This window comes from Halichoerus grypus, chromosome 9, assembly GCF_964656455.1.
Source record: "Halichoerus grypus chromosome 9, mHalGry1.hap1.1, whole genome shotgun sequence".
Taxonomy (NCBI): Eukaryota; Metazoa; Chordata; class Mammalia; order Carnivora; family Phocidae; genus Halichoerus; species Halichoerus grypus.
Genome location: NC_135720.1, coordinates 100,159,429 through 100,186,636, shown reverse-complemented (window position 1 = coordinate 100,186,636; position 27,208 = coordinate 100,159,429). Strand labels below are relative to the sequence as shown.

The following is a 27,208-nucleotide window of genomic DNA, read 5'->3' as shown; positions in this document are numbered from 1 at the left end:
AGGGGCAGGGGCAGACAGAGAGGGAGAGAAATCCTCAAGGCAGAATCCCCATGGAGCACAGAGCCTGACGTGGGCTGCATCCCAGGACCCTGAGATCATGACCTGAGCCGAAATCAAGAGCCAGCGCTCAACACTCGGAGCTACCTGGGCGCCCCAAGAGCATAAGAATAATTTTATGGACAAACTGAATCATGTAACTAGTCATGTTTGTTTCTCTTATGTTGGCTGCTAGAAAGCTTACAGTACAAAATGTGCTCTCACCTACTGCAAATCGCTTGATCCTCATTGTGGTGGTTATGTTCAACAAAGTCACAGGGATCACTGCCTGTAGGGAAAACATAAGATTAGGTTCCTGCAAGCCTCTGGTCACAATGTTTTCATCAGAAGATCAACACATAACCTTTTCTTTTTTTTTTATTTACTTTTAAAGATTTTATTAATTTATTTGAGAGGGAGAGCACGCACAGAAGCAGGGGGAGGGATGGAGGGAAAGGGAGAAGCAGACTCCCTGCTGAGCAGGGAGCTCGGTGCAGGACTCCATCCCAGGCCCCTGGGATCATGACCTGAGCTGAAGGCAGCCACTTAACCGACTGAGACACCCAGGCGCCCCAACACATAACCTTTTTTATGTATATTTCTGTTTAAAGACACATTATTTAATACATGGGGTTTTTTTAAAGATTTTATTTATTTATTTGACAGAGACAGCGAAAAAGGGAACACAAGCAGGGGAGTGGGAGAGGGAGAAGCAGGCCTCCCACTGAGCAGGGCGCCCGATGCGGGGCTCTATCCCAGGACCCTGGGATCATGACCTGAGCCGAAGGCAGACGCTTAATGACTGAGCCACTCAGGCGCCCCTATTTCATACATTTGTTGATTTTTTATTATCATTGAACTCACAGTCAAGAGCATTATAACTTACGCCTGAAGGAAGTTTATGTAACACATGTATCTTCTCGGTAAGACACATCACAGTCTTTTTGCACATAGGAACACTAGACAGCACTTAAGTACTGTGCTTGGGGCCATTTTAAGCAGTGAAGTCACCAGCAGAAAGCAAACACTGCAAAATAACGTGGCACAAATCGCATAAAGGGCTTGTTTGGAGTATAAGAGCTGGAACGAGAGGTCAGCTTCTGCAACTTCAGCTGACAACGTTGGCATTAGAGACTCAAATATGTCCACAAATGACTGCGAAAGCACGGTCAGTATTGATTTGGGGGGTTCCAGGTAAATTTTAGCAAGTAGGTGAATTCACAAATATGGAATCCTACAAATAAAGAGGATCAACTCTGTATGTAGGACTATAGTCCTTATGCTTTGCCTGCTGGCCTTACTCTTGACCCCATATTACGTTTGCACCTCTATTTTCCCCTTGCCTGAATTTTAATTTAAACTTAATTTTTCTTCATATATTTTACCTACGTTTATAAGTGGTTTTAGGAACTTTGGGGAACAACCAGGCAATAAAGCAAATCGCCAACAAGTACTTAGAATTCCTACTGTTTGCACTATCTACTTTGCTATGTATCAGGACATAAAAACATCTCTAGGTACCAAATGTAATAAGAGATACATGATGAGTTTCTCTATGAAATAATTTTATCTTATTTTCTCAAAAATATTGAATTAGAATAAATTAATGTATTTAACATGAGGATCTACTAAAAAGTTAACATTCTGGGGTGCCTGGGTGGCTCAGTCATTAAGCGTCTGCCTTCGGCTCAGGTCATAATCCCAGGGTCCTGGGATCGAGCCCCACATCGGGCTCCCTGCTCGGCAGGAGGCCTGCTTCTCCCTCTCCCACTCCCCCTGCTTGTGTTCCCTCTCTCGCTGTCAAATAAATAAATAAATAAAATCTTAAAAAATGAAAAATAAAAAAATAAAAAGTTAACATTTTATTTAGAGATAGCATGAGTCGAGTGAAATGTCAAGCAGATACCAGCGTGAAAAGATGATGGCTACATCTCTCCTTCCTTTGCTCAACCTGAACTCCGGAAACTCGATCTTTGCAAAGCATCTCATATTGGCCCAGACTATGAGTACTAGGGTCCAGGATCCTGCTTTTCTGGTGCTGGCCCCTAGTATCTCTTCTGACTCCCGGAGAGAATTAGAGAATTACAAACACCTCAGGTGTCCCACTCGGCAAACTGGAACCCACAGGGCTGGATCACAAGAAATATGCTTCGCAGAAGTTCAGACTCACATAAACCATATGATGGAGTTTTATGGTGGATTTTAAGCAAATCACAATCAAGCACTCTCAGTATCTTATAGTCACACAGAGCTGCCACATGGTGAAATCGAGTAGTAGCTTTCTCTATCTGGGAAATGTGCTGTACAGGAAGAATACACTACAGTCTCAGAAGCACCAGGTTCTCATGTCTAGCTGAATTATCTCTGCCATCCTCATGCCTGGCTGCTGAGAGTAAGTGGATAAACTCTACTGTATCGAATATAGACAAACAAAATTTTTTTTCATTCAGTCAAGACCTGATTGGAATGTTGGGGAAAAAGTTTTCTTAGGGACAAAAAGCAGGGGATATGGAGCCCCTAAATCTACAAAACATAACTGCATATGAATGGTTGAATTTGCATACATTATATTAAGTCCTTTTTCATTCCTTATTTTTATCTAAATAAAACGAGCCTCAGCCTGTGCTCACATCTGATTCTTCACCTTCAACCTAGGTGTTTCTCTGCAAGTTGTTCCCCATAACCACCTGACACCTGACCCACTCACGTCTTTGGGCATTGTAAAAAGAATTTTCCTTGCTTACCCTAAGACTCTTACTCTGCGCTTCCTCTCATCCATTCAACAACCACTTAGAATGCCCTTTTACTCTGTGCCAGGCCCTGTAGGTGCTGGGGATATAATAGAACACAAAGACTTAACCCAGTATGGATACTCAGCTCTTTCCAGGATTAGGTCATTAACATTCTCTATTTCCACATGTCCTCTGGTTTACCTACCCCAGTATCTCTCATCTTCCGTCTTCTTCCCTCATCAGAGGGAGCAATGGCATTCCGAATTCCACCCAGTGAAAACAGGACCTCAAGGATGTTCCTCAGGAGATTCAAATGTTAACAAGCAAAAACTAAACCTATCCCTTCAAGTTTTTCATCAGGTGTGGGATTGCTAGAGCTCTGGAGAAGATGCTGGTGCTCAACTGTTCTACCAAATTACTGATCCTGGAAAAAATGCTGAAGAGCCACTTCCCTGAATCACTCAAGGTATTCTACATTTAAGAGCTTTCTTTTATTCCTTTATTTTATTAATCTGTGAAATAATGTCAGACTTGGTGGCTGTTCCCCAAGTTTTTCTGATGTCAGGACTCTGTTATTAAACTTATTAAACTTAGTTTCCCAGTCCCCTCCTGCTGGAGACTGATTCCATGCATCGTAGATACAGCTGTGATAATTATTTTTTTGGCAGTCATTCTAGATAACTTCTAGGAAAATTTAGGAGGTGATGGACTAGATCATTTCTAAGGTAAACTCAAGTTTTAAACATTTTTAATGGCAGAAAGTATGGATTAAGTAGCATTGCTCATAAGAACATAACCTAGGTTCACAATGGAGCTGAGGTCCAGGAGTCGTTATAAAATTTTTCTGACTATTTCAACATCTTTATTTTTGAAGTTTTTTTCAATGGCTATGTTGGTCATTAAGCCTCTGTCGAAGTCTCCTCAAAGTCCATGAGGGCCTGCGGACAACTCAGAGCTACTGTGGAAGGAGGACATTAATCAAAGATTACAAATAAATATGAGATTAAAAATATTTTAAGCACTTGGAGAAAAAAATGCAAAATGCAAAGAAATTGTCTTTGAGGGCTGAGATTCTTGACAGAGGAGATAGCCCTACAACAGTGATTTTCAAATGTGAGTGGCGGGGGGTATAGCTCAGTGGTAAGAGCATTTGACTGCAAATGTGAGTGACTGCTAATAACCCAGAAGAGATAATTTCTAAAGATGGAGACCAGAGACCTGTATTTTTAGCACACACCCTGGATAATCCTTATTTACTCTAAACTTTAACAAAAGCGATCTAGAGCACTGTACTGGGTTGATTAAATCTAGTCATCTGGCCTTATGGATCATGCTTAAACTATGTGTTGTAGGGAAAATCTGTGTGATAATTTGGGATCATATGGCTAAAAGAGTACCAAATGGACAATCTGACTCGAAATTTCCCATTTTGAATGTGGACACTCTGGTGAATAAATGTTTGGCCCACTCTTTTGCCGGAGAGAACTAAAAAGGTTTTGGTGACCTTCACAGGGTCACCTAAGATCTTATAATCATCAAGACAAATGATGGGCTCTTACATTATAAATATTATATTTGGATAGTACTTAAGCATACAGATAATTTCAATTTATCTTATCCTTCCAACAACTTTGTAAGATGTCTATTAACCCATTTTAGAAATGATTAAGTTGGAGTTCAAAAAAGGCTAAAGCAAGTAAAGAATCAGTTAAATCTCAGTTCCTTTGATTTCATATCTACTGCTTCTCCTACAGCAACTTAGCTACTAGATACCCAGGTGTAGATGTTGATTTTTCTTTCTTTTTTTTTTTTTTTTGACACCTCCCATAGTGTTTGCCATGGGGTTTTGCCCATAATTACTCAATAAACTGTTGTTGATCGGTCACTGGCTGTGTTATAAAATAATTACTTATTAACCCTCACCTGTTCAAATCTTATTTTTAAGGATCTCTGAATTCAGATTGAGTTGATCAGAATAGTATGTATCATTTTTTAAAGTACCTTTCACACTATCTCATTTGAGCTTTATAAAACCTATTAATCCCTCTGTAATATTAATACCTCTAAATAGGCAGGTATTTACATTATAATTTTACACATGATGTTACTAAATCCCTTCCCCATATCTAAGTGCTAGAGTTCAGATTTAAAACCAAGCTATCAGATTCCAAACTGCATGGTTGTGGTTTTTTGGGTTTTTTTTTTTTTTGGAAAGGTTTGCTTCTCATAACACCACTTGAAGTAAGAGTTAAAGAAATGAAACGTGTAGGCACAAATCAACGCCTTCCTCATATCATCTTCTCTTTAATAGCTGCTTAGCTTGGCACTCTCAATTTCTCATTTTCTGTACATGGAGTCTCTTTATCTTTGAGTCTCTTTATCTTCAATTATTGCATTGTTATATAATGTCTGGCTTGGGTTCTCTGACCGTACTTTCAAAATACCTCTTCAGTTACACTATGCCCTCTAGAGAATAAAAAAGATAAAGAAAAAATTGTTTTGTTGTTCATATTTCCTCCATTTTTTTTTGGAGGCATGGCTATGTATTTTATAATCCCATTTTTTAAAGCTTTTATTTAAATTCCAGTTAGTTAACATATAGTATAATACTAGTTTCAGGTGTACAATTTAGTGATTCAGTGCTTCCATACATGACCCAGTCCTCATCACAACAAGTGAACCCCTTAATTCCCATCACCATTTCACCATCCCCCCACCTACCTCATCTTAGTATTTCAGTGACTAAATATCCCTCCAAATTTCCTTCACGAACTCCAACTCCAGCATCCTTACTTCCCCTAGCTACTTCCCATCTCCTCTCAACACTCACCCTTTGAATAAATAGCTGTTAAAAGAGTTTGTTTTGTTGCCTTTAACCAATGCCAAATCTTTCAGTTGGTTGCAAAACTCTTACAAACAAGTCATGTTTTTTTTTTCTTTCACAATCTGAATTTGAAGGACTTTTTTTCCTTTTAACGTTCTCAACATTCCAATCATATTTAAGCTCCATTTTTTAATAAGGTTGTATGGTTTCTTCATGGGAATAAACATTTTAATAAACTTATGACTATGTATATGTAAGATCGGCAGCCCCAAAATTTAATAATTAAACAGAGCAAGCATGACCCATTCAGATTAATTTAGTTCTCGGATTTTCGCTAAGTGTGATCCATGTCACACGTTAGTATTTGCCAGACTAAATTTGGAAAGATACATTCTATAAGAAGATTTGAATGAGGTCCCAGATTGGGAAAGAGAGAAGAAAGTTGAATAATGTTCTAGGCATTGAGGTGAGTGATTTGAATCGAGATGTGATAAAAGAGGTAAAATGTAGGTTCCAATGCCCTTAAAATTTAATTGGTTTTCATTGAAGTATAACACATACTAGAAAGTGCACATAACATAATTATGCAGCTCAATGAATTTTCATAGAGCAGATATTTGTATAACCTGCACTCCAATCAAGATAGAACATTACTTCAGACACAGTTTATCCCCAGCCCACCAATGCTCTTTTCCAGTCATTACCTCTCCCTGCTCCCCAAAAGTAACCACTATCCTGACATCTAAAGCCATAATTTGGTTTTGTCTGTTTTTGGATATAATGTCAATTGGATCACAAAGTATATCTTTTTGTATCTACCTTCTTTTGCTCACCATTAAGTTTCTGTTTTGTAATTCATAGTGTGAATATGCCACAATTTATTCATTTTTTCCCCACTGCTGATGGACACTTAGATTGTTTTCAGTTTCTATCTATTATGAAAATGCTGCTAAGAACACTAGCCTGTAGCTCAGCTCTCCTTGTTACCACAACTTTCTCTTCTCTATAAGCACCCATAGCATAGGAAAGTTGTTTTATAGGGCAGGCATCTTTGATTCTTACTAGAGAAAAAAATATGAAAGGGCACAGATCAGAATTCTAATATTCAATATTGTTTAGTCAACAACCAGTTGATCCACTACGTCAGACTCCGTGTACATAATAATGAATAAGACATAGTTACGACCCTCAGGGAATGCTTAGAGAGCCTTGTTCCAACAAATCTGAAATGCAGAGGGCTTTTTGGGGGAGGGCGGTTACCCTCAGTGATGTTTAATTGTAATTCATGGTTGAAGGAGTAGTTGCATTAAACAGGTTATTTTTGGAGAGTCTAATAAACTTCAAAAGCAGTTGGTTGCCAAAATTATCTGTGGAACTTGTAAAAGATATTATGAGCCCTAAATCCATACATCAGATTCTGATTCATTCTGTAAGTACTTATTATTGAGCTGTGTGCCATCTAGTCAGCCTGCTGTTTTGGTACCTCTCACTGTTGTACAGTAAAAACCTAAGTTTGGGGAGAGTTTTCATAGGCTTTCATAGACTTTTTACCAGTTGTCATGTACAGTGATGAAATAAGAAGAGAAAACTTTGTATGTGTGCATGTTGCATATATGTGCATATATATAACTTCCCCTCTCGTGGCCGCAACTATACAGTAGAAGAAGAAGTGAAAACAGTAATATGCAGGGGCGCCTGGGTGGCTCAGTTGGTTGGGTGTCTGCCTTCGGCTCAGGTCATGATCCCAGGGTCTTGGGATTGAGCCCCGTGTCGGGCTCCTTGCTCAGCCGGGAGCCTATTTCTCCCTCTCCCTCTGCATCCCCCCTTGCTTGTGATCTCTCTCTCTCTCTGTCAAATAAATAAATACAATCTTAAAAAAAAAACAAAAACACACAATAATATGCAACTGAAAGAGTTAGTAATGTGATTGGCTTGTCTCTCTGGGTTCTCTGGCTCAGGTTTATGGAGCAGTGATGAACATGAATCGTGGGAATCCCTTTCAAAAGGAAGTGGTAGTGGATTCATGGCCAGACTTCAAAGCTGTTATCACACGGCAACAGAAAGAGGTAATATTTGAAAGGCCAGAAAAACAAAACAAAACAAAACAACACCCCATGAAAACCCAAGAGTTGGCATCAACTAGAAAGAAAAGATTAGGTAAAGGGGATATTATAACCATCACAGCCATATATATTAGCTTAAGAAGCTATATATTTCACCATTGGTTTTTTTTTTAAAGATTTTTATTTATTTGAGAGAGAGCGAGAGCATAAGAGAGAAAGCCAAGGGGGAAGGGGCAGAGGGAGAAGCAGACTCCCTGCTGAGCAGGGAGCCTGACATAGGGCTCCATCCCTGGACCCTGGGATCATGACCTGAGCCGAAGGCAGAGGCTTAATCCTTGAGCCATCCACGTGCCCTTCACCATTAGTTTCTAATTTGACTGGCTTTGGAGTTTCAGACATATGGAAAAACCACTAGTCTAAATGTGTTCAAAAAATTGTTTCTTTAGTGTTTCACAATCTCTAGAAGCATGAAACTTACATACTTGTGCATTCTCATTTTTCCTCGGGTTTGATGATTCCTTGTAACCAATGACTTTGGTCATGTGGGTAAATACATAAGAAGATTGAAAAGGATGACATCTGCCCCATTCTACGAGGACAAAGAGAGGCTCACATGATCAAATGTGCTGCCCAGACCACATTAGGAAAGTTCTGAGAATTCTATTTAATTCTTATAGGTGGCTCCATTAAGTTATACCCTTTTCATTTTAATAAATAAATAAAATCCCAGAAAAATGTGAAATAAATATCTTAAAACTTCTCAAATACCAGAAGAATAATCAAGCAAACATTCCAAAATTTCTGTTCCTTTCCTCACTATAGTATATTAGCCACATTCCCATCTAGCCATTGTTTATAGGTGGCTAAATTTTGGTAATGGGAATGATCTAGACATACGCAGCCAATGTATCTAATCTAGGATTTGAGTTACCTAGAGGATATATTTATGTTTTTACAATTATGTCTTCTGTCCCAGGCTGAGACAGATAACCTGGACCATTATACTAATGCCTATGCTGTGTTCTACAAGGATGTCACGGCTTACCAACGGCTGTTGGAAGAACATGATGTTATCAACTGGGATCAAGTTTTTCAAATCCAAGGTGAGATGAAGTGCAAGACACTAGGCAGTCTTCTTTTCTCATTTTTGTCATATACATCAGATATGATATGATATCTATTTCATATATATGATAATATATACACAAGTGCACACATTCATATATATACATCTTATATAGTTACAATTTTTGTATTACAGTTTTGTAAGAACTCTTGTTTTACTCCTAATGAGGCTTGGCCTTTGGGGTTAAGTAGAGGCCATTTGAATTGGGCTGCTTTTATAAATAAATAAATAAATAAATAAATAAATAAATAAATAAATAGGGCTGCTTTCAAGTGACATCCCCCCCACACACTGTTATTGTAATATCAGTGAGTATTACAGCATATTTTTCTTTATTACTCTTAATCATTTCCTGTCACAAACTTTTAAAGTGACTCTAACTTAAGTATAAGCCAATAGGTAGGTCTTTTCTTCTTTCTGAAGCAGGTGATTCTGGAAAGAGGTAATTAACTGATCTGCATCAGATATCCTGACATGATTTAGTGAGATAAGAGTATATTTGAGATCCAAGGAGATAATTGCATGGTTATCAATGCTAGTGGAAGAACTTTTGGCCAAGACGGAATTACATTAAGAGTTTCTGATAGTGTGCATGGAAAACTTCAGCTTCAGTGTATCACTTTTTCAACTTTTCGTGATGATTGGTGGGGGGGTGATAAAGTCAATGAAGTTCCTATTTTTAACTGTTGCATTGAAAGTGAGTTCCTTGATCATTTGATAGGAAGGCAGGGTCCCCCATGCTAGAAATACAAAGTCTGGTAATTTTTTTCAGCAGCAAACAGCTGAAGCCCTCCTACAAGCCCTCTCACGGGCAAATGATGATTAATGCATATGTATAAACTAAAGACTTGGGGTGTTTTATCACATCCGTTTGGAAATGCTCACAAAGGTGTTATAGTGGAAGTTCTAAGCTGTCTCTGACTTTTACAGATTTTACCCCAGTTATGCTGGTTAGACGTGAGACATGGTTCTACCACTCACTTAGCCAAACTAGGAAAATTTTCTCACCGTTATTACTCTAATGTGGAAATAAGTATATCTCTTCCTTGGTGTGAAAAATCGTGGCAATAATTGGATAGATTGTGGTGCTAGAGGCCTACTCTCCTCAAATCACCTGCAGCCATCATTAGGAAGAGAACATCCCTAATTGCCAGTATTTTTTTTCCCTAGCAGGCTGAGTTGTTAGTCATGAGTCAGTCATAGTCATTGAAATTGACACAGTCATCCTTCCTGAAGTTAGATGGGGACAGATGTGACTTAATAGTGCCTAAAATAGCTGGAGTGGAAAAGACCCCTTATTTAGCATGTAATCAGTTGTAGGCATTACCTTTGGCTTCTGATGTGGCCGCTTGGCTATGGGCTTCTCTGGTAAGAACTATAATATCCTTGGAATATTGAATAGCTTTTAAGAAGTCATGAGTATCTTTACTCTTTTTAACCAGAGCACCTAAAAAGTGTTATTCCCATAAGATCTCCAAATCATAAACAACTCCAAAAGCCAACTACTGCCATAAAAATGGCCAATCTTTTATCTTGCACCACAGACCTACTGGTTGGGCTGCCTGGATAGACTAAAAATTAGGCAATGGATCTACTTCAGCGCTGGGTATTCAGAGCAATAGCACACTCTGCACGGGAAGCCTTTGTCATTTTTAATCTAAGAGCCATCCATAAACAATATTAAATCAGGGTTAACCCACTAACCCACTAGGAAGAGCCAAACTCTGCGTTGGCCATGAGAGGACAGGGAATGAAAAAGTATACAGCTATCCGGATGGGCCAGCCTCTTTTGTTCACTACTGGTTGCATGGACATGAGAGAGCTTGTTGACATGAGCACTAACCTAAAAATTTCAGAAGCCTGCTTTGCTGGTACTATAGTCCAATTAGCTGTGGTCCAATAAATGGTCTGAGTTCTGTCTTATGCAATTAGCAACTCCTCCCTTTCTAAGGAGGTAAAGTGGACAAAGGTAGGACAATTTTAGTGAAAGTTCCTTCTGTGAGCAAGAAGAAAATCATTTGTTAAAATGGTAATCTATACAAGGGACAGAAGGACATGGTCAACAAACCATGGAGTTATCACCCACAAAATCCAAACTATGGAAATTCTACCCAGCAAACTGGATTCTTTAACAAATAAATGGAAAGAATTTTTAAAAGGAGGGTAGGCATTGAAAGAAAACCAGTAGATTGAAAGATTCACCAGACAAAAAGTGGACAAAATCTGACTATAATGTTTAAGGACTCACACTTGCATAATAAAACAAGGATGTGATTGTCATAAAAATTATGATAGTGGTTATTTTTAGTGGAGAGTGAGGGAATTGTGATTAGGAGAATGGTAAATAGAAGATGTTTAATAAATTTCTATTTTGTGGCTTTAGTAGTAGTTAAAATATGTAATAATTAAGTCATGCATTTTTTTTAATTATTTGATTTATTTGACAGAGCACAAACAGGGAGAGCGGCAGCCAGAGGGAGAGGGAGAAGCAGGTTCCCCACTGAGCGGAGAGCCCAATGTGGGGCTCAATCCCAGGACCCCGGGATCATGACCTGAGCTGAAGACAGACGCTTAACTGACTGAGCCAAACAGGCGCCCCGGTTATGCATTTGTTTTATGCAGTTTTCTCTGCTACATCTTATAATTTAAAAAGTTTTTTTAAGGGGCACCTGGGTGGCTTAGTCGGTTAAGCGTGTCTGTCTTTGGCTCAGGTCATGATCTTGGGGTCCTGAGATCGAGTCCCACATCAGGCTCCTTGCTCAGTGGGGAGTCTGTTTCTTCCTCTCCCTCTGCCCCTCCGCCTGCTTATGCTCTCCCTCTCTCTCTCTCTCAAATAAATAAAATCTTTTTTTAAAAAAGTCCTTTTTAAAGAAATGTTAGTCTGACTTTTAGAAAGAATTAGTTCAGTCTAATTGAAGAAAAATAAAATTTGTTTGAACTACCATCTATACCCTTTGTTAGCATGAGCTGTTTTTTCTTTTTTTCATAGTCTCTTGAATTACTTTGATGTAATTAGGATTATAATATGGGATTCTAGCCACAGCATCTATACTTTTTAATAGCGTTAACTTGAAGACCTGCTTATCTTTTCTTAGACTTCACTCCCTGAAAGGAGCCAAGTCTCAGATATCAGACTCTATTCAACATGACTTCCTATTCATGTATTCATGTATTCTTCAAGAGGAAGTGACTTACTGGAAGGAGGAAACAAGCTTTTAGATATGGATGGAAGTGGGAAAGTCAATTTCCAGAGGATTCAATTAATCAGGACCCAGACTGGAAAAGATAGAGCCGATAGGATTTTGGAGAAGCAGAGCAAGTCAGTTCTAACTAAACAGAAGCTAACATGCCATGCGGCAAGCTCTATCAGAGACCATACCATGCTTGGGTCTCACGGTGATGCAGTGCCGAGCACAGTGCTTTACATACAAGAACTGAATAAAGATTTATATATAACACAGTATAGCTGTGATGAATGAGCAGGATCCAAATGAGTCAAGTTTAGGATAAATCTCACCAACACTAAATTTATACCTTGATATTTCTGAAATGGGCATCTAGGCAAGAGGCTGGAAGACTCTTTAAGTCAGAATGCCATGCCAGATAAATCTGAGCTCTTTTATGCTTCCAGCTGTATGGTAGATTGTAGACTTTTAGAGTTATAAAATTTCTCTTACTTTAAGGAGTTTAAGATCAGTCTGAGAAGTCAGAAAAATCAGGAAAATCCCACAAGCAATTCCAAATTCCTAAGGGATAATCCCATCAGAAATGTTCATGGAAGATTGTGATTGTGAGAAACAACATGATGGGGATTTGAAAATCCCACACAATGTTTGAAAATCAGGCCAGGAGTAGCTGTAATAATTCATATATAAATATATAGAGGTTAAGATAATACAAGGTGGCAAACTGGTGACATTGATGATACTTAGTACAAAAATACTGCTACAAATTTCCTTTTTGTGCTTTCAAATAAAATACCCACATTTTTCATTATGTATTTCCATATACAGGGCTGCAGAGTGAATTATGTGATGTTTCCAATGCTGTTGCCAACTCAAAGCAGTTAGGTATAAAGTTAACTTCCTTCAAGGCTGTTCAATTTTCTCCTCATTCAGCTCTACCGGACACCAATTCTCTGTATGTAGACCAAGTTTCTACATGTGGGATGGGACTTAGTATACAGAAGTACAAATAGCAGTACCTGAAATACTTAGTATTATTAAGGAATATTTGGGTAGCTTGGAGTAGGGTCACAGAGTCGTATGTGTCTGTGGGTTCTGTGTGTGTTTTTTTCTGCTGCGCCTGACTGCTCATAATTTCTTGCAAAATCAAATCAGCGTCTTATTTTTAGGAGTCCTATATTTTCACAGTATACACAGAAAAATCATTCCTAGGTATGCTCCTCCTCCAAACAATTCTAAATAACCTCTGTTGTCTGAGCCCAAAGTGGTTAGTGTTTTTTCATGTTTCAGGGATGAGGGTAAATAACTGACCTTATAGGGAGCTCTTATATGCCAGGCACTGAATGTTTTAAATATATTGCCTCTTGAACCCTTTCCACAACCCCATAAAGTACTGTATAATTACCTTTTTGAGCAAAGTTGAAGTAACACATAGGAGTAAATTGTAGAGCCAAGAAATAATTCCTGATTCTGACTCCAGAATCCAATCTTCAAAAGACTTATTAGTGTATATCTGCATTCTTCTTTTCTTCTTACTGGGGAGTCCCTGCTCTGGCATTTGCTAGTTACCTTCCTTTCTGCTTAATCTTTCTGAGCCTTGATCAATTTCTTTTTTTGAAAATTAACCTATAATATCTTTCTTACATGAATTTTGTAAACAAATGAAACATGATACTTGAAAAGTACCCACCTCAGTGAATGTTAATTTTTCTTCTATGGAATATGTTGAAGGAATTTTTGAGCAAAAAAAAACTAAACCTAAAGAAGAATGGGCACTTTAAGTCACATAAAGCACCTGGACTTCATTTTTATTTTATTTTATTTTTTTCAGTTATTAAAATTTTCAAGCACATACAAAGGCTGAGTGAGAGACTAGAATAATGAACCTCCCCCATCAATATATGGCTAATCTTGTTTCATCCATACCCGTATCTACTAACTATTCTGAAGGAAATATCCCAGACATTATCCCATTATTCTTAAATATCTTAATATATATTTCTAAAAGATAAGGATTCTTAAAAAAAAAAAAACACTGTACTAATATCACTCCTATACAGGGGTCCCTAGGACCACCCACAGGCTCATTGATTGGCTAGAAGAACCCACAGAACTCAACACATACAGGCTATAAAGCAAAATCAGCAAAGAAAAAGGTGCATTGGCAAAGTCCAGAGAAAACCAGGCACAAGCTTCCCAGAGTCCTCCCCAATGGAGTCACACAGGACACGCTGAATTTCCCCAACAATAAATTGTGACAAAATGTTTGGGATTTTTTATTGGAGGCACCCTCTGCCTAGCATATACCAATTTTCTAGACCCAAAGAGGGAAAGCAGGTGTTCATCATAAACCACACTGCCTGTACAAACAGGTAGGTGCGGTAAGTGCCAACCTCATATCAGTTCTGGGAACGGCAGGACCCCTGCAGAAATCCAAATTGCCAGATGCCAACCTGGCAAGCAGGCTTTTCTAAAGATAGAGGCCTCAAGCCTGTGGCATCAAATCTGTGCTGCAGAATGTCTTATAATTTTGTTAACAGTATTTCCTTAAACCAGTCAGTACTTACATTTCCCAAATTAGCATAATATTTTCAGCAGTTGGTTTTGAGTAAGCACCTAAATAAAGTTCACACATTGCAATTGGTTAATATCTCTCTTGAGTTTCTTTTGACATACAGGTTCCCCTTTCATATTTTTTTATTTCTTGTATTACTTTTTGTTGAAGAAACCAGGCTATGTGTCCTTTAGAGTTTTAGAATTTCCCGGTCTTTTACTGTCATATCCCTGAGATGTTATTTAAAATTGCTCTCTACCCCAGTCAGGTCTTTGAAAATCAGATTTTGCTTTAAATTGCTTCCTTCTGCATAGGAAGATACTGCCTTTAACATCTAAGTCACTACCCAAATTTGTATACCCTTTATTTTGGATACCCTGCCCTTGATATAAGGTCATAGTTACTAATCTAACTACTCCTGAAACACTTGCCTTAGCAACGGTGTTATTTGCAGTGACATTTCTGCTTGAGGCTTCTTTGCCTTGGGCTTCTCAGCCTTTGTTTTAAAGTTCGTTTTCAAAAATTAAGTTAAAAATTCTATCAAGACAGTTGTTGCTTGTATTTATTTTACCCTGCTTGGTGGTTAGATTATTGGCCCAGTGCTGGAACCCACAGTAAGCCTAGAATGTGAGCTAACACTGCAGAACCACTAATACAAAAAAAACACAAACTGTACTTTATAAAGATTGTAGCAAGCATGGCATTAGCAGTCACTGGGGATGGTCTTATGACATTGATAATTTCAAGAATGAAAGCAAATTCTGAAGCAAAACCCGCACCATAGGTTTTCAACTAAGTAATCCATCTCAGTTCTTAGAAATTGCAGCAATTCTTATCTTTGTCTTTATCTCAATACAATGAGCTTTAGACTTTTTCCAGACCTTTTAGGGGAAGGTCTAGAAGGACTAGAATTTCTTGAGCATCTATAATATGCCTAGAATGTTAAGCAGTTTGTATTTCTTTTCTGGCCATGGATGCATAAAGATAGAAGTTCTTTTTTTTTTTTTTTTTTTTTTTTAAAGATTTTATTTATTTATTTGACAGAGAGAGACATAGTGAGAGCAGGAACACAAGCAGGGGAAGTGGGAGAGGGAGAAACAGGCTTCCCGCGGAGCAGGGAGCCCGATGCGGGGCTCGATCCCAGGACCCTGGGATCATGACCTGAGCCGAAGGCAGACGCTTAACGACTGAGCCACCCAGGCGCCCCTAAAGATAGAAGTTCTAACTCAATACTTTTTTTTTTTTTTTTTTTAACCAAGGAAAAGATTAGGGACCCAAGAATCTGGACTTGTTCAAGGCTTCAGAGAGGGTATCAACAGACTCAGTACTTAATAAGAGCAAGTCTGAGAATTGTTTTACAGAAAAATGAAATATTTGCCCTAATCTATATGAAGGCAATAAGTAATGGGAGTAAAATTAGATGGAAAGACTTAAATTTCATATAATGAGTATTTTGTCCTATCAGAAATGAAACCCTGAAAGATGTTCATAAGTGGGAAGTGATAGATTCTAATTCATTGAAAATATTTTGGTATTGGCTAAATACATCCCTGGGATTGTTTCTCAGTTTGAATCAGTGCAAAAAGAGAAGTAGCTGTTTGTAGTCACATGACCCCGAGTCACATTTCTTCTCACGTTGTTTTCTTCTAGAAAGGGTTCTTCCCCACGACTAACTTACCTGAGTGTTGCTGATGCTGATCTACTCAACAGGACTTGGTCGCGGGGCGGCAATGAACAGTGTCTCCGTTACATCGCGAAACTCATCTCTTGCTTCCCCAGTGTATGTGTCCGTGATGACAAGGGAAACCCGGTCTCTTGGTCTCTCACAGACCAGTTTGCCACCATGTGCCATGGCTACACCCTGCCAGAGCATCGCAGGAAAGGTTATAGCCAGCTGGTGGCCCTCACACTGGCCAGGAAGTTGCGAAGCCGGGGATTCCCCTGTCAGGGCAATGTCCTGGATGACAACGTGGCATCCATAAGCCTCCTGAAGAATGTCCGCGCTGAGTTCTTGCCTTGTCGCTTTCATAGGCTTATTCTCACCCCTGCAGCTTTCTCTGGCTAAGTTTACCTCTAGCGCATTGAAACTCCAGGAATTTTTCTTCCTTTCCCTGAACATACATACACTCCTTAGCCGGCAACGAGGGGAATATTCCGACTGGAATCAGAAGAATCTCGGGTTGAAAGGGGCCTGGAGAAGACATGTAGGATCAGCCTGAGAAGCCTTCACTCTCGCTGCGTCCGGGTTCTACAGTAAATAACCAGGGGTCAGAGACAGCAATTGCAGAGAAGAGGATAATTATCTTCCTTTGGGATCCGCTGCAGGAAAAAGGTTCTAAAGCGAGCAGTTCTCAGCCCAGTTATAGAAATGACTGCATGAGAACAATGACTTAACACGTGAGCATGTGGCTACCACTTTCTTATTGCTGCTTGGGCTTCTGCTCTGGGTTTTCACAGCCACACCAGCTCCCCACTACCAAAAATAACAGTCCCCTGTGCCTGCTGCGATGTCTCTCTAAACTCTTCCTACCCTTTCTGATCCAGGTTCTCTGTAGACCATCCTGCTTTTCCCCCTTTAATTACTGGTTTTCCACTTCTGCTTACAATTCTAGCCTATCGTTCTTCCCTGGGAATGTTCGAATGCAGTGGTTCTCACATTTTAGTGCACTTCTTTTTTTTTTTTTTTTTTTAAAGATTTTATTTATTTATTTGACAGAGAGAGACACAGCGAGAGAGGGAACACAAGCAGGGGGAGTGGGAGAGAGAGAAGCAGGCTTCCCGCAGAGCAGGGAGCCCGATGCGGGGCTCGATCCCAGGACCCTGGGATCATGACCTGAGCCGAAGGCAGACACTTAACGACTGAGCCACCCAGGCGCCCCTTTTAGTGCACTTCTGAATCACCTGGAGGGCAGATTGCAACACACATGGTGGAACCTCTTCCCCACAATCCCTGATTCAGTAAGTCTGGGGTGAGGCCTGAGAACTGCCATTTCTAAAAAGTTCCCACTGCTCAGTGGTCTTGGATGGAGGAATGAAAATACAGGCATTTTAAATGCTAAAAACAGATGATGTCAGCATAGGACTAGACCTTACCTATCACCTGTTTGTAACCTGCTTTCTCATAAGAAACTAAGATACATATATAAGTGTGAATGTGGGTATGCAGATGCACATATGTGTTTTCATAGATACACAAATATATATACATTCCTTTCATATTTTATATATGCATATGTATAAACTCAGAATTCTGATAAGATAATAAACTTTAATTCTTTCATTGCATATGAAAAATTTAAGGATCGGGGAAAATAAATGACTTTTTCAAGATACTATAGATAATAGTTGTTAGACGTTGAGCCATAATGCTGTCATTTTGATTTCAATCTATTTTTTTGTCACTAAATCATGTATCCCTTTTGTAAAGGAAATTTAAATGCTTAAATAATCAAATAAGTACTTTCATCAGTCTTTTATCCTGAGTTGTTTTTTTTTAAATTTGGGCTTCCATTGCTTTTGTGTATATATCTTTCAAGGACTGCAAAGGAAGAGATAAGCATCACCAGCTGTGTTCTTCCATTTGCAATAAAAGCAGGTGCAGACTCAATGGTCTGATGGGTCTAGTTTGTATAAAGTTGACTTAACCATAGAGAAAATATTGTTTTCTTATCCCAATAGAGGCCATAAAATCCCAACTACAAAGATAAGGGAAGATCCAACTTTAGGTATTTCTTCTTTTTTTTTTTTTCCTTAAAGATTTTATTTATTTATTTGACAGAAAGAGAGACAGCAAGAGAGGGAACACAAGCAGGGGGAGTGGGAGAGGGAGAAATAGGCCTCCTGCCGAGCAGGGAGCCCGATGCCAGTCTCGATGCGGGGCTTGATGCGGGGCCCGATGCCGGGCTCGATGCGGGGCTCCATCCCAGGCCCCTGGGATCATGACCTGAGCCGAAGGCAGACGCTTAACGACTGAGCCACCCAGGCGCCCCATAGGTATTTATTCTGAGAGAAGTAAACAAACTGATGGAGAGAATCATTTTAATAAAAAAAAAACAAGACTCTTCGGGAGTGAATATATGCTTAGGTCATCCTGACTATTGGTTACCTGGAAACTTATCCTTGGTTCCAGAGGGAAGAACACCAAGTAATCAGAGTCCATAAAGCTCTTGGGAGAATATGGTCTAGTTTCTGTCCCAGGGATGCTCATTATCTTTAGCATTGATTAAACTTGGCTATTCCTGCCTGGTATATGGCAATAATATTATAGCCTTAATCTATTCTTAATAATAACATGCGTACAGTTTATTTAAAGTTTAACTATGTGCTGATCATTGTGCCAAAGATATAGCTTAATCCTAATATATAGCTTAATCCTTATGAAAGGAATTATCTTATCATGGGAATTCTGGCTCAGATGTGTTATATGACTCACCAAAACTTATGCAGATTTTAAGTGGCCACGTCATGGTCAGAACCAGGTTTCATCAGATTCTGAAGCCGGTACTGTTACTCATTATGTTAATTGGCCTCTGAAGCAGTTTGAAACTCTTTGAGGGCAATTATTCCTTTATCCCATTGCTTTCTGAATTTTTCACCATCACCACCACCCCACAGTGCACTGCATATTTTGAAAGAAATTTTTTTTTCCATCAAATTTCCCTATATTTTTTTTACTTTTATCTTCCAGATAACCATGTTGGATATAATTCCTGACCCTTTTAAGGAATGTGTGGAGCAATTTCTGGAGAAAGCGGAGAAAAGAGGGGCTTGAGAAACAGGAAGAGACTAGGTCCTTAATGCTGATTTAAGGAACTTCTTCAGTATAATATACAAACTGTTGAAGCGTTGGAAGCAGAGTATTCATCTGTTTGGAAATTAGTCAGGAGGCTATTGCAATAGTCTACGCAAGAGATGATCCAAGTTTAGCCTGGATTTAAATGCTGGTAATGATGTTGGTGAGAAGAGCACCATTACCAGAGGTATTTGGGGGGAAACGTTGTCAGGATTTTGTGGCTGCAGGGTACACTGAAAGAGAGATGTCAAGAATGATGCCCAGGTATCCATGTTGTGAAACCTGTGGCCGGTGGTATTTTTCCACTGAGATAAGAAATACTGAAATAGGAGCAGAAGGGATTGTTTGCTCAGTTTGGGGATGTTGAGTTTTGAGACCTATTAAGTGATGGGGTCAAGTTGGATATCTGAGTCTCAGGGAAATGGTCTGTGAGAGAGGTTTAAGTCCAGGAGTCATAGGAATATAAATGGTAACAGAAGCCATGTATTTGGCTGAGGTTGCCTGGGACTTCCTTGAGGACATCAACGATTTAAGGTTGAGTGAAGGAAGAAAGCCAGGAGATGATGTCATGGAACAGAAAGGAGAAAAATATCAAAACAGAGATGGTCAGCAGTGTCCAATTACACTGAGAGGCCAAGAATATGTAAGGAATGAAAACTTTACACTGCACTATCAAATATTTTCAGTACATGTATGAAAAAGAAGCCAGAAACAAGAATATATGCTGTATGATTCTGTTTATATAAAGCTCAAAATGAGGCAAAACTAATCTATAGCCTTAGAAATCAGAAAGCAGTTACCCTTGAGGATAGTAATTAGAAAAGGATGGAAGTGGCTTCTAGTTTCTGGTAATATTCTGATTCTTGGCCTGGTAGCTTATACAAATATGTTCACTTTGGGAAAGCTCAGCAAGCTATAGGATTATGATTTATGCACTCTTCTGTATGGACATTAGACTGCAATATGAAATATCTATTAACAAAACAGGCCTGGAATCTGGGGGAAAAAAGTAAAAGCATATTCTCTTGACCCAAGAACTCCACTTCTAAAAATGCATCTTCTTGGTATAATAGCAAGTATACAGAGATTTCTATAAAAGGATTTAATTACACATTGTTCATAAAGATGAAAAAATAAACTAAATGTTTTAAGTAATTCATTGATTAAAGACAGGGCAACCATTCAGTGAAACTCTACAGAACACCAGGAACCTGCTTGCTGATGTAGAAAAGATACACGTGATAATACTAAATGCAAAGCAATGCAAAGCAACTACAGTGAAGTCTGCATCATCCATTTAAAATTCAACTGTGAAGAGAGTAAGCATAGAGGTAAATAGTTCTGAAGGCAGCATAAAGGCTTTCACTGGGAAGAGAGGAGTCTTTGGTAACTGGCAGCAAGGATTTCATGGTGTGCCCAGGGCTACGCACAATGATGAAATGAGTCAGCATAGGTAACATGCTCAGCTCTCTCTCCTGAGGCAGGTACTTGTCTTGTTTTGCAAGTGTCTGTGAATTTCTGCAAGAATGAATATTCACTCTGCCTAAGACCAACTAGGGGGAAATACAGAAGGACAATGGAGAATTCAATCTGCTCAAATTTGGGGAGAAAGATAAGACAGTGCAATTTGGGGGAGGGGGTATTTACACATCCTTTAAAACAGAATCTCATTTAATATTACAAGTTTTGATTCTATTTATTTCGCATTTTTAATCACTAATTTTTGTTGGGTGATCTGAATTTTGAGAAAGAACATGAAGTAACTATGAATTAAATTTCCTTAAGTTGTCTATGACAAAACTTAAAAGTTTTGTTATCCATTGCCTCTACCCTTAGTGAACACTAGGGACAGGGAAAAGAAATAAAACTGAATGTAAGATGGAATAGCATAGCACCACCTACAAAGATGATTCCTTTCTTCCAGGCTGGCATGTTTGCATTAAAATTATTTCAGTGGGGAAAATGAAAATAGTAGTATCAAATATAGAGGGAAGGGTTTGCTATCTCAGTACTGCTAGAAATAACAGCATTGTTCCCTTTTCCCAAGTTTCTAATAGCCCATGTTTCTCAATCTCTCATAGAAACCTTAGCTCCTACTCTAAAACCCAATTACTGATACCCCCTTTGTTTTATTATCTCATCGTGGCCCTTACTATACCTGAAGAATGAGAGAAAAGAGGGAAAGTAACAGCTCTCAGACCCTCCTCTTTTCTTCACCCCCTCCTACCTCAGCAGTGCTGGTATCATGTATGTTATCAGACCTGTTGCAATTTCGTTCACTTCTCAAGTGAACTCTTATTTTTTAATGAATTTTTTTTTCACTTCCTCTTATTCCTGCGCTTGTGTGGGGAAAAATCACAAAAAAAGAATAGCTAACATCTGGGTATTCCTCTTACTGACTTACGTTCAGCTTTCTCTTTTGCTAACAGATCGACATTTTTCCAAGGCAAAATATGCTCTAGGTTTTAAACAGTGTTAAGAAGCATTGCTCATATTCATAGGAATATCAGATGTTGGGTTAGTACCATGCAGTGATTTCAGCGAACACTAGATGTCAGAGTTTAATTCTCAATGATTTCCCAAGGAGAGAGCCCTTGAATTGTTTCTAGTTGTTTCATTAGAAGTTTTGTTGCATTTTGCTCTATTTCTTCTCAGCACGTTCCCTGGATCAGACAAGTTTATTCTAGGGCTTATATGGAAAATAAATACATGAGAATAGCAATACAAATCCTGAAAAAATAGGGTAAAAGGGGAGATTAACCCCACCAATATTAAAACATACAAAAAGATTATATAATTTATAGTATACTAATGGTACATGATTACACAGAACAATGAGATAGAAAAAAATTTAAAGGTCCAGAAATAACCACAAGTATCTAGGAAAGTTTAAAACAAGATCAAAAATGGCATTTCAAATCACTGAGCTAAAGATGGAATTTTAAATAAATGGCAATTTATTTAAAGGGACAACTGGATAGCAATTTGAAAAGAAGTAAAATAAAGTTGGATTCATACCTCACACCTTATACCAGAATAAATTCCAAACTGATCTGAAATAAATAAAAAATTAATTAATAGACTTTTTAAAAAGAAAAGTCACACAAATACTAGAAAAAACATGGTTTAGTTTCCTTATGACCTGGTTGTGAGAAAAACCTTCTGAAATTCAGAAACTCCAAATTCAGAAGTAATAAAAGAAAAATTTTTAAGTTTGATAAATAATCAAATACAAATGAGGAGAAACTATTTACAACTTATACCACACAAGCAAGAAAGAATGAGAAAAGTACATATCAACATAGACCTCTGCTTATTTTGCAAACAGAAACACAGGAAAATTAAACAAGAAACTAACTTTTTTTAAGTGACATCTAAGTAATAGAGATAGGAATGAGGATAAGACTTCTCTGAATATATCCCATTTATATACTTTTGCCTTTTAAACAATGTATGAACTTGGGACGTAAAAAAAATCTAGCTCAGAGAAAGAGAGATCAAATATGATAAAATATTAGTGAATCGAGGTGAGGGGTACAGTTGTTTATTATATTATTCTTTCAACTATTTTTGTGTTAGAATCAAAACTACAGGTAAAAAGTGGCAGATTTACAGGCAGCTCAAACTGTACAAATGACAAATAAAAGTCACCACAAATTTAAATATCACATTTTATCTTTTTAAAAGATTTTATTTATTAAATATAATATTTTAATACGAAATGTTACATTGAAGATGTTATGTTATTCTCATTTTTTCTTGACTAAGGATTTCTTCTTTACCTTCTCATTGGTTAAATCCATGACTAGTAATTATTAAGAAATATTGAATTTACAATGTTTTACTCTACTCAAAAACTTTAAACCTAGGGGCGCCTGGGTGGCTCAGTCGTTAAGCGTCTGCCTTCGGCTCAGGTCATGATCCCAGGGTCCTGGGATCGAGCCCCGCATCGGGCTCCCTGCTCGGCGGGAGGCCTGCTTCTCCCTCTCCCCTCCCCCTGCTTGTGTTCCCTCTCTGGCTGTGTCTCTCTCTGTCAAATAAATAAAATCTTTAAAAAAAAAAAAAAAAAAAAAAACTTTAAACCTAGACATAGGTGACAATTTAAGTCAGCAGTAGATGCTGGGAACCTGAGAGACAGAATGTGGAAGTAGAAACAAAGAGTCCTCAATGAGGAAAGAAAGAGGAAGCAGGGCTCCAAAGCGGGGTGGGGGCGGGGGGAGAAAGAAAGATAAATATGATAGAAATAGACAACTAGTTAATTCAACAATGATGTCAGGCACCATTCTGGTATTAGGGATAGGGCAGTAATAGTTATATTGTAGTGAACAAAATAAAGGAAAATCCCTACCTGCATTCATTCTAGGGGAAATGGCATTTACTGTTCCAGGGACTTTACATATGCTAATTCAATCCCAACAACAACCCCAGGGGATTAGTGCTATTCTTACCCCACTTTTCAGGTGAGTAAAGGAAGGGTAAGTATGTTGCTAAAGTCCCACAGCTAATACATGGCAGGCGTAGGACCTAAATCCAAGGTGGTTAACTCCACCACTCACACTCTTCAATTCTGCTCTATATCACTTTAGAAAGGAAGGAAGGAGCTGCATAAAAGACAAAAAAACAAACAAAAAAGGAGGAGAAAGTGCAGAGAAGAAGTAGAAGAGACACAAAGCATAGAGGAAAGGATAGCTATCAGGAGTATTAAACTGAAAGAGGGCTGGGGCCCCTGGGTGGCACAGTCGGTTGAGGTTGAGCGGCTGACTCTTGGTTTCACCTCAGGTCATGATCTCAGGGTCATGATCACACGGTCCTGAGATCGAACCCCACATGGGCTCTATGCTCCGTGTGGAGTCTGCTTGGGGCTCTCTCTCCCTCTCCCCCTGTGTCCTCCCACCCTGCACACTTTCTCTCTAAAATAAATAAATCCTTAAAAATAAACAAACAAATAAAATTAAATTGAAAAAAAAAAACTGAAGAAGGGCTAAATTCCATGCCTTTCTTAATGAATTTATGACATTGAAAATAAGAACATAAAATTGTCCTTAATATAAGAGCTGAGGAAAAGGACAGAGTAGAGCTAGGTGGTGGGATTATTAATGACCAAGTCAACCTACTTTACCATTTTACTCAAGCCTTGCCCTTGAGAGGTGAATTATGAAGTATGTATAACAGAAAAAGTTTATTACTAACAGTTACTTTGAGTTCATGAACATTCCAGATCAACTTGTTTGCAGACTTGCTAAGCAAGAGACTCGGTATTTTCCACCCACTCATTGCTTTGTTGATATAATGTAACACATTATAACAGCTAGATATTTGGGGAATGAAGTCTTTCTGGATGTAAAATATTGAGGATTTCCATAGCTGCCATACCCTTACCCAGATCACATGTACATTAATAAATATAATAATATAATGGGAAGAAAAATCACCTTGTCCCCCCTTAAAAGTTTTTATTATAACTTAATCAAGATTGGGTGTTAAGATCATGACCTTTAATTTACTAACCCAAGTGATTATTTTATTTGAAATAATTCATAAATATTAATTCACCCACGTTGAGTCAAAGATTAAATTATCTCTGGAAAACACTACATGTTGCTGTAGAACAGACCAACTTTTGTTTATGCTCAAGATGGTTATACGGCAAAGGATATGGGTCCTTCATTATCATCATTAAACACTGACTCAATCACAAATGATTCAATTTTCTGTTTAATAAGTTGCTTAGTCATACTCAGTGAGAGGGCTCAGGCTTATATCTTGATCTTTGCGATGAATATACTTTAAAACTGTGGGTGATGCAGGCAGCTGACACTGAATTGCAATTTCAAAATCTCTTTTAAGCAGCTGCTACTCAGAGCTACATCAGTCAGCCCTTGCAGTTAACTGACAAACCTGGTATGCTTCATCTTTTAACTCCAAATTTCAAAGTACCTGACCAACATCATTTAGGGGTCACCACCTCTCTATGGAGTGAAAAGATAATATGCATAAATGTTTCATTTACATATATATATAATATAAAAATTTTACATATATATATATAACAAGTTAGTCTCTGGCTACATATATTAAATAAACATAAGGCTTTTTTTTCTTTTTCCAAGAACACAAATATTGGTCATTCAAAATTTAAAACAAAGATCTCATTTTTAAAAGTTTGCCTCAGTTTCCATTTTATCTCAGACTCCTGGGCTAAGCTGCTTGATATTCACAGAATTGCCACATTCTCACTCTTCCTCTTCCCCACTCCCCCCACCCCTCATTTATAACTACCAACATTTCCTCCTATCTAGTCCAGGATGATGAGTCTCATTCCCTAGCTCTAGCTTTTGACTTTTCCCTGAGGACCTCATTAAAAACTTTGCTTTAGATTTCCAGTTCTAAAAAACAAAAATGAACTTTAAAAAATTAAATTAAAAATATATTTCAGACTTAAATCTGATATCTGAAACCATACAAATCCTAGAAGAAAGTACAGGCAGTAATTTCTCTGACATTGGCCATAGTAACATTTTTCTAGATATGTCTCCTGAGGCAAGGGAAACAAAAGCAAAATAAACTATTGGGGCTACATCAAAATAAAAAGCTTTTGCACAGTGAAGGAAACAATCAACAAAACTCAAGGACAACCTATTGAATGGGAGAAGATATTTGCAAATGACATATTTGATAAAAGTTAGTATCCAAAAAATATAAAGAAATTATACAACTCAATGTAAAAAAAAAAAACAATAATTAAAAGTGGGCAGAAGACATGAACAGACATTTCTCCAAAGAAGACAGATGGCCAAAAGACACGTGAAAATATGCTCAAAATCACTAATCATCAGGGAAATGCAAATCAAAACCACAATGAGATACCGCAGCACACCTGTCAGAATGGCTAAAATCAACAACACAAGAAACAACAAGTGTTGAAAAAGGAACCCTTATGCACTATTGGTGGGAATGCAAACTGGTACAGCCACTGTGAAAGACAGTATGGAGGTTCCTCAAAATATTAAAGAAGAATCACCATATGATTCAGTAATTCCACTACTGGGTATTTACCCAAAGAATATGAAAACACTAGTTGGAAAAGATATATGCACCCCCTATATTTATTGCAGCATTATTTACACTAGCCAAGATATGGAAGCAACCCAAGTGTCCATCCATAGATGAATGGACGAAGATGTGGTATATATAGATGATGGAATATTACTAAGCCATAAAAAAGAGTGACATCTTGCCATTTGCAGCAACATGGATGGATCTAGAGAGTATAATGCTAAGCGAAACAAGTCAGAGAAAGACAAATACCATATGATTTCACTCATATGTAAAATTTAAGAAACAAAACAAACGAACAAAGGAAAAAAGAGATAAACCAAGAAACAGACTCTTAATTATAGAGAACAAACTGATGGTTACCAGAGAGAAGGTGGGTGGGAGATGCGGGAAATAGGTGAGGGGGATTAAAGCGTATATTTATCTTGATGAGCACTGATGAATGTATAGAATTATTGAGTCACTATATTGTATACCTGAAAGTAATACAACACTGTATGTTAACTATACTGGGACTAAAGATTTTTAAATATATTTTTCAGGCTTCATAATTTTCAAAATGTTACCAGAAGAATCCTTTCATTTGATCTCCACAGCAGCCTTGGGAAGCAAGTGGAACAGACATTATTTATACCTTCAGATGAGAACATAGGATTGGAGACATTGGGAAACTCACCCAAGAGAACATGAACTGGGGCGCCTGGGTGGCTCAGATGGTTAAGCGTCTACCTTCGGCTCAGTGCATGATCCCAGGGTCCTGGGATCGAGCCCCGCATCGGGCTCCTTGCTCAGCGGGAAGCCTGCTTCTCCCTCTCCTTCTACTGCTCCCCCTGCTTGTGC

General features: G+C 38.3%; 1 protein-coding gene across 1 annotated transcript; it reads left to right on the top strand.

Annotated features, from left to right (window-relative positions):
- Positions 1-3,156: 3,156 nt before the first annotated feature.
- On the top strand, positions 3,157-16,585 carry GLYATL3 (glycine-N-acyltransferase like 3). Its single transcript, XM_036094472.2, has 5 exons — positions 3,157-3,234; positions 7,551-7,658; positions 8,632-8,758; positions 12,795-12,921; positions 16,171-16,585. The coding sequence occupies exons 1-5, from the start codon at positions 3,157-3,159 to the stop codon at positions 16,583-16,585; spliced, it is 855 nt and encodes a 284-aa protein (XP_035950365.2).
- Positions 16,586-27,208: the final 10,623 nt, after the last annotated feature.

Coding starts and splice junctions, on each gene's coding strand:
- GLYATL3 (XM_036094472.2), top strand. CDS start 3,157: ATGCTGGTGCTCAACTGTTCTACCAAATTACTGATCCTGGAAAAAATG. Junction 8,759..12,794: donor TCAAGTTTTTCAAATCCAAG/GTGAGATGAAGT, acceptor TTCCATATACAG/GGCTGCAGAGTGAATTATGT. Junction 12,922..16,170: donor CTACCGGACACCAATTCTCT/GTATGTAGACCA, acceptor GTTTTCTTCTAG/AAAGGGTTCTTCCCCACGAC.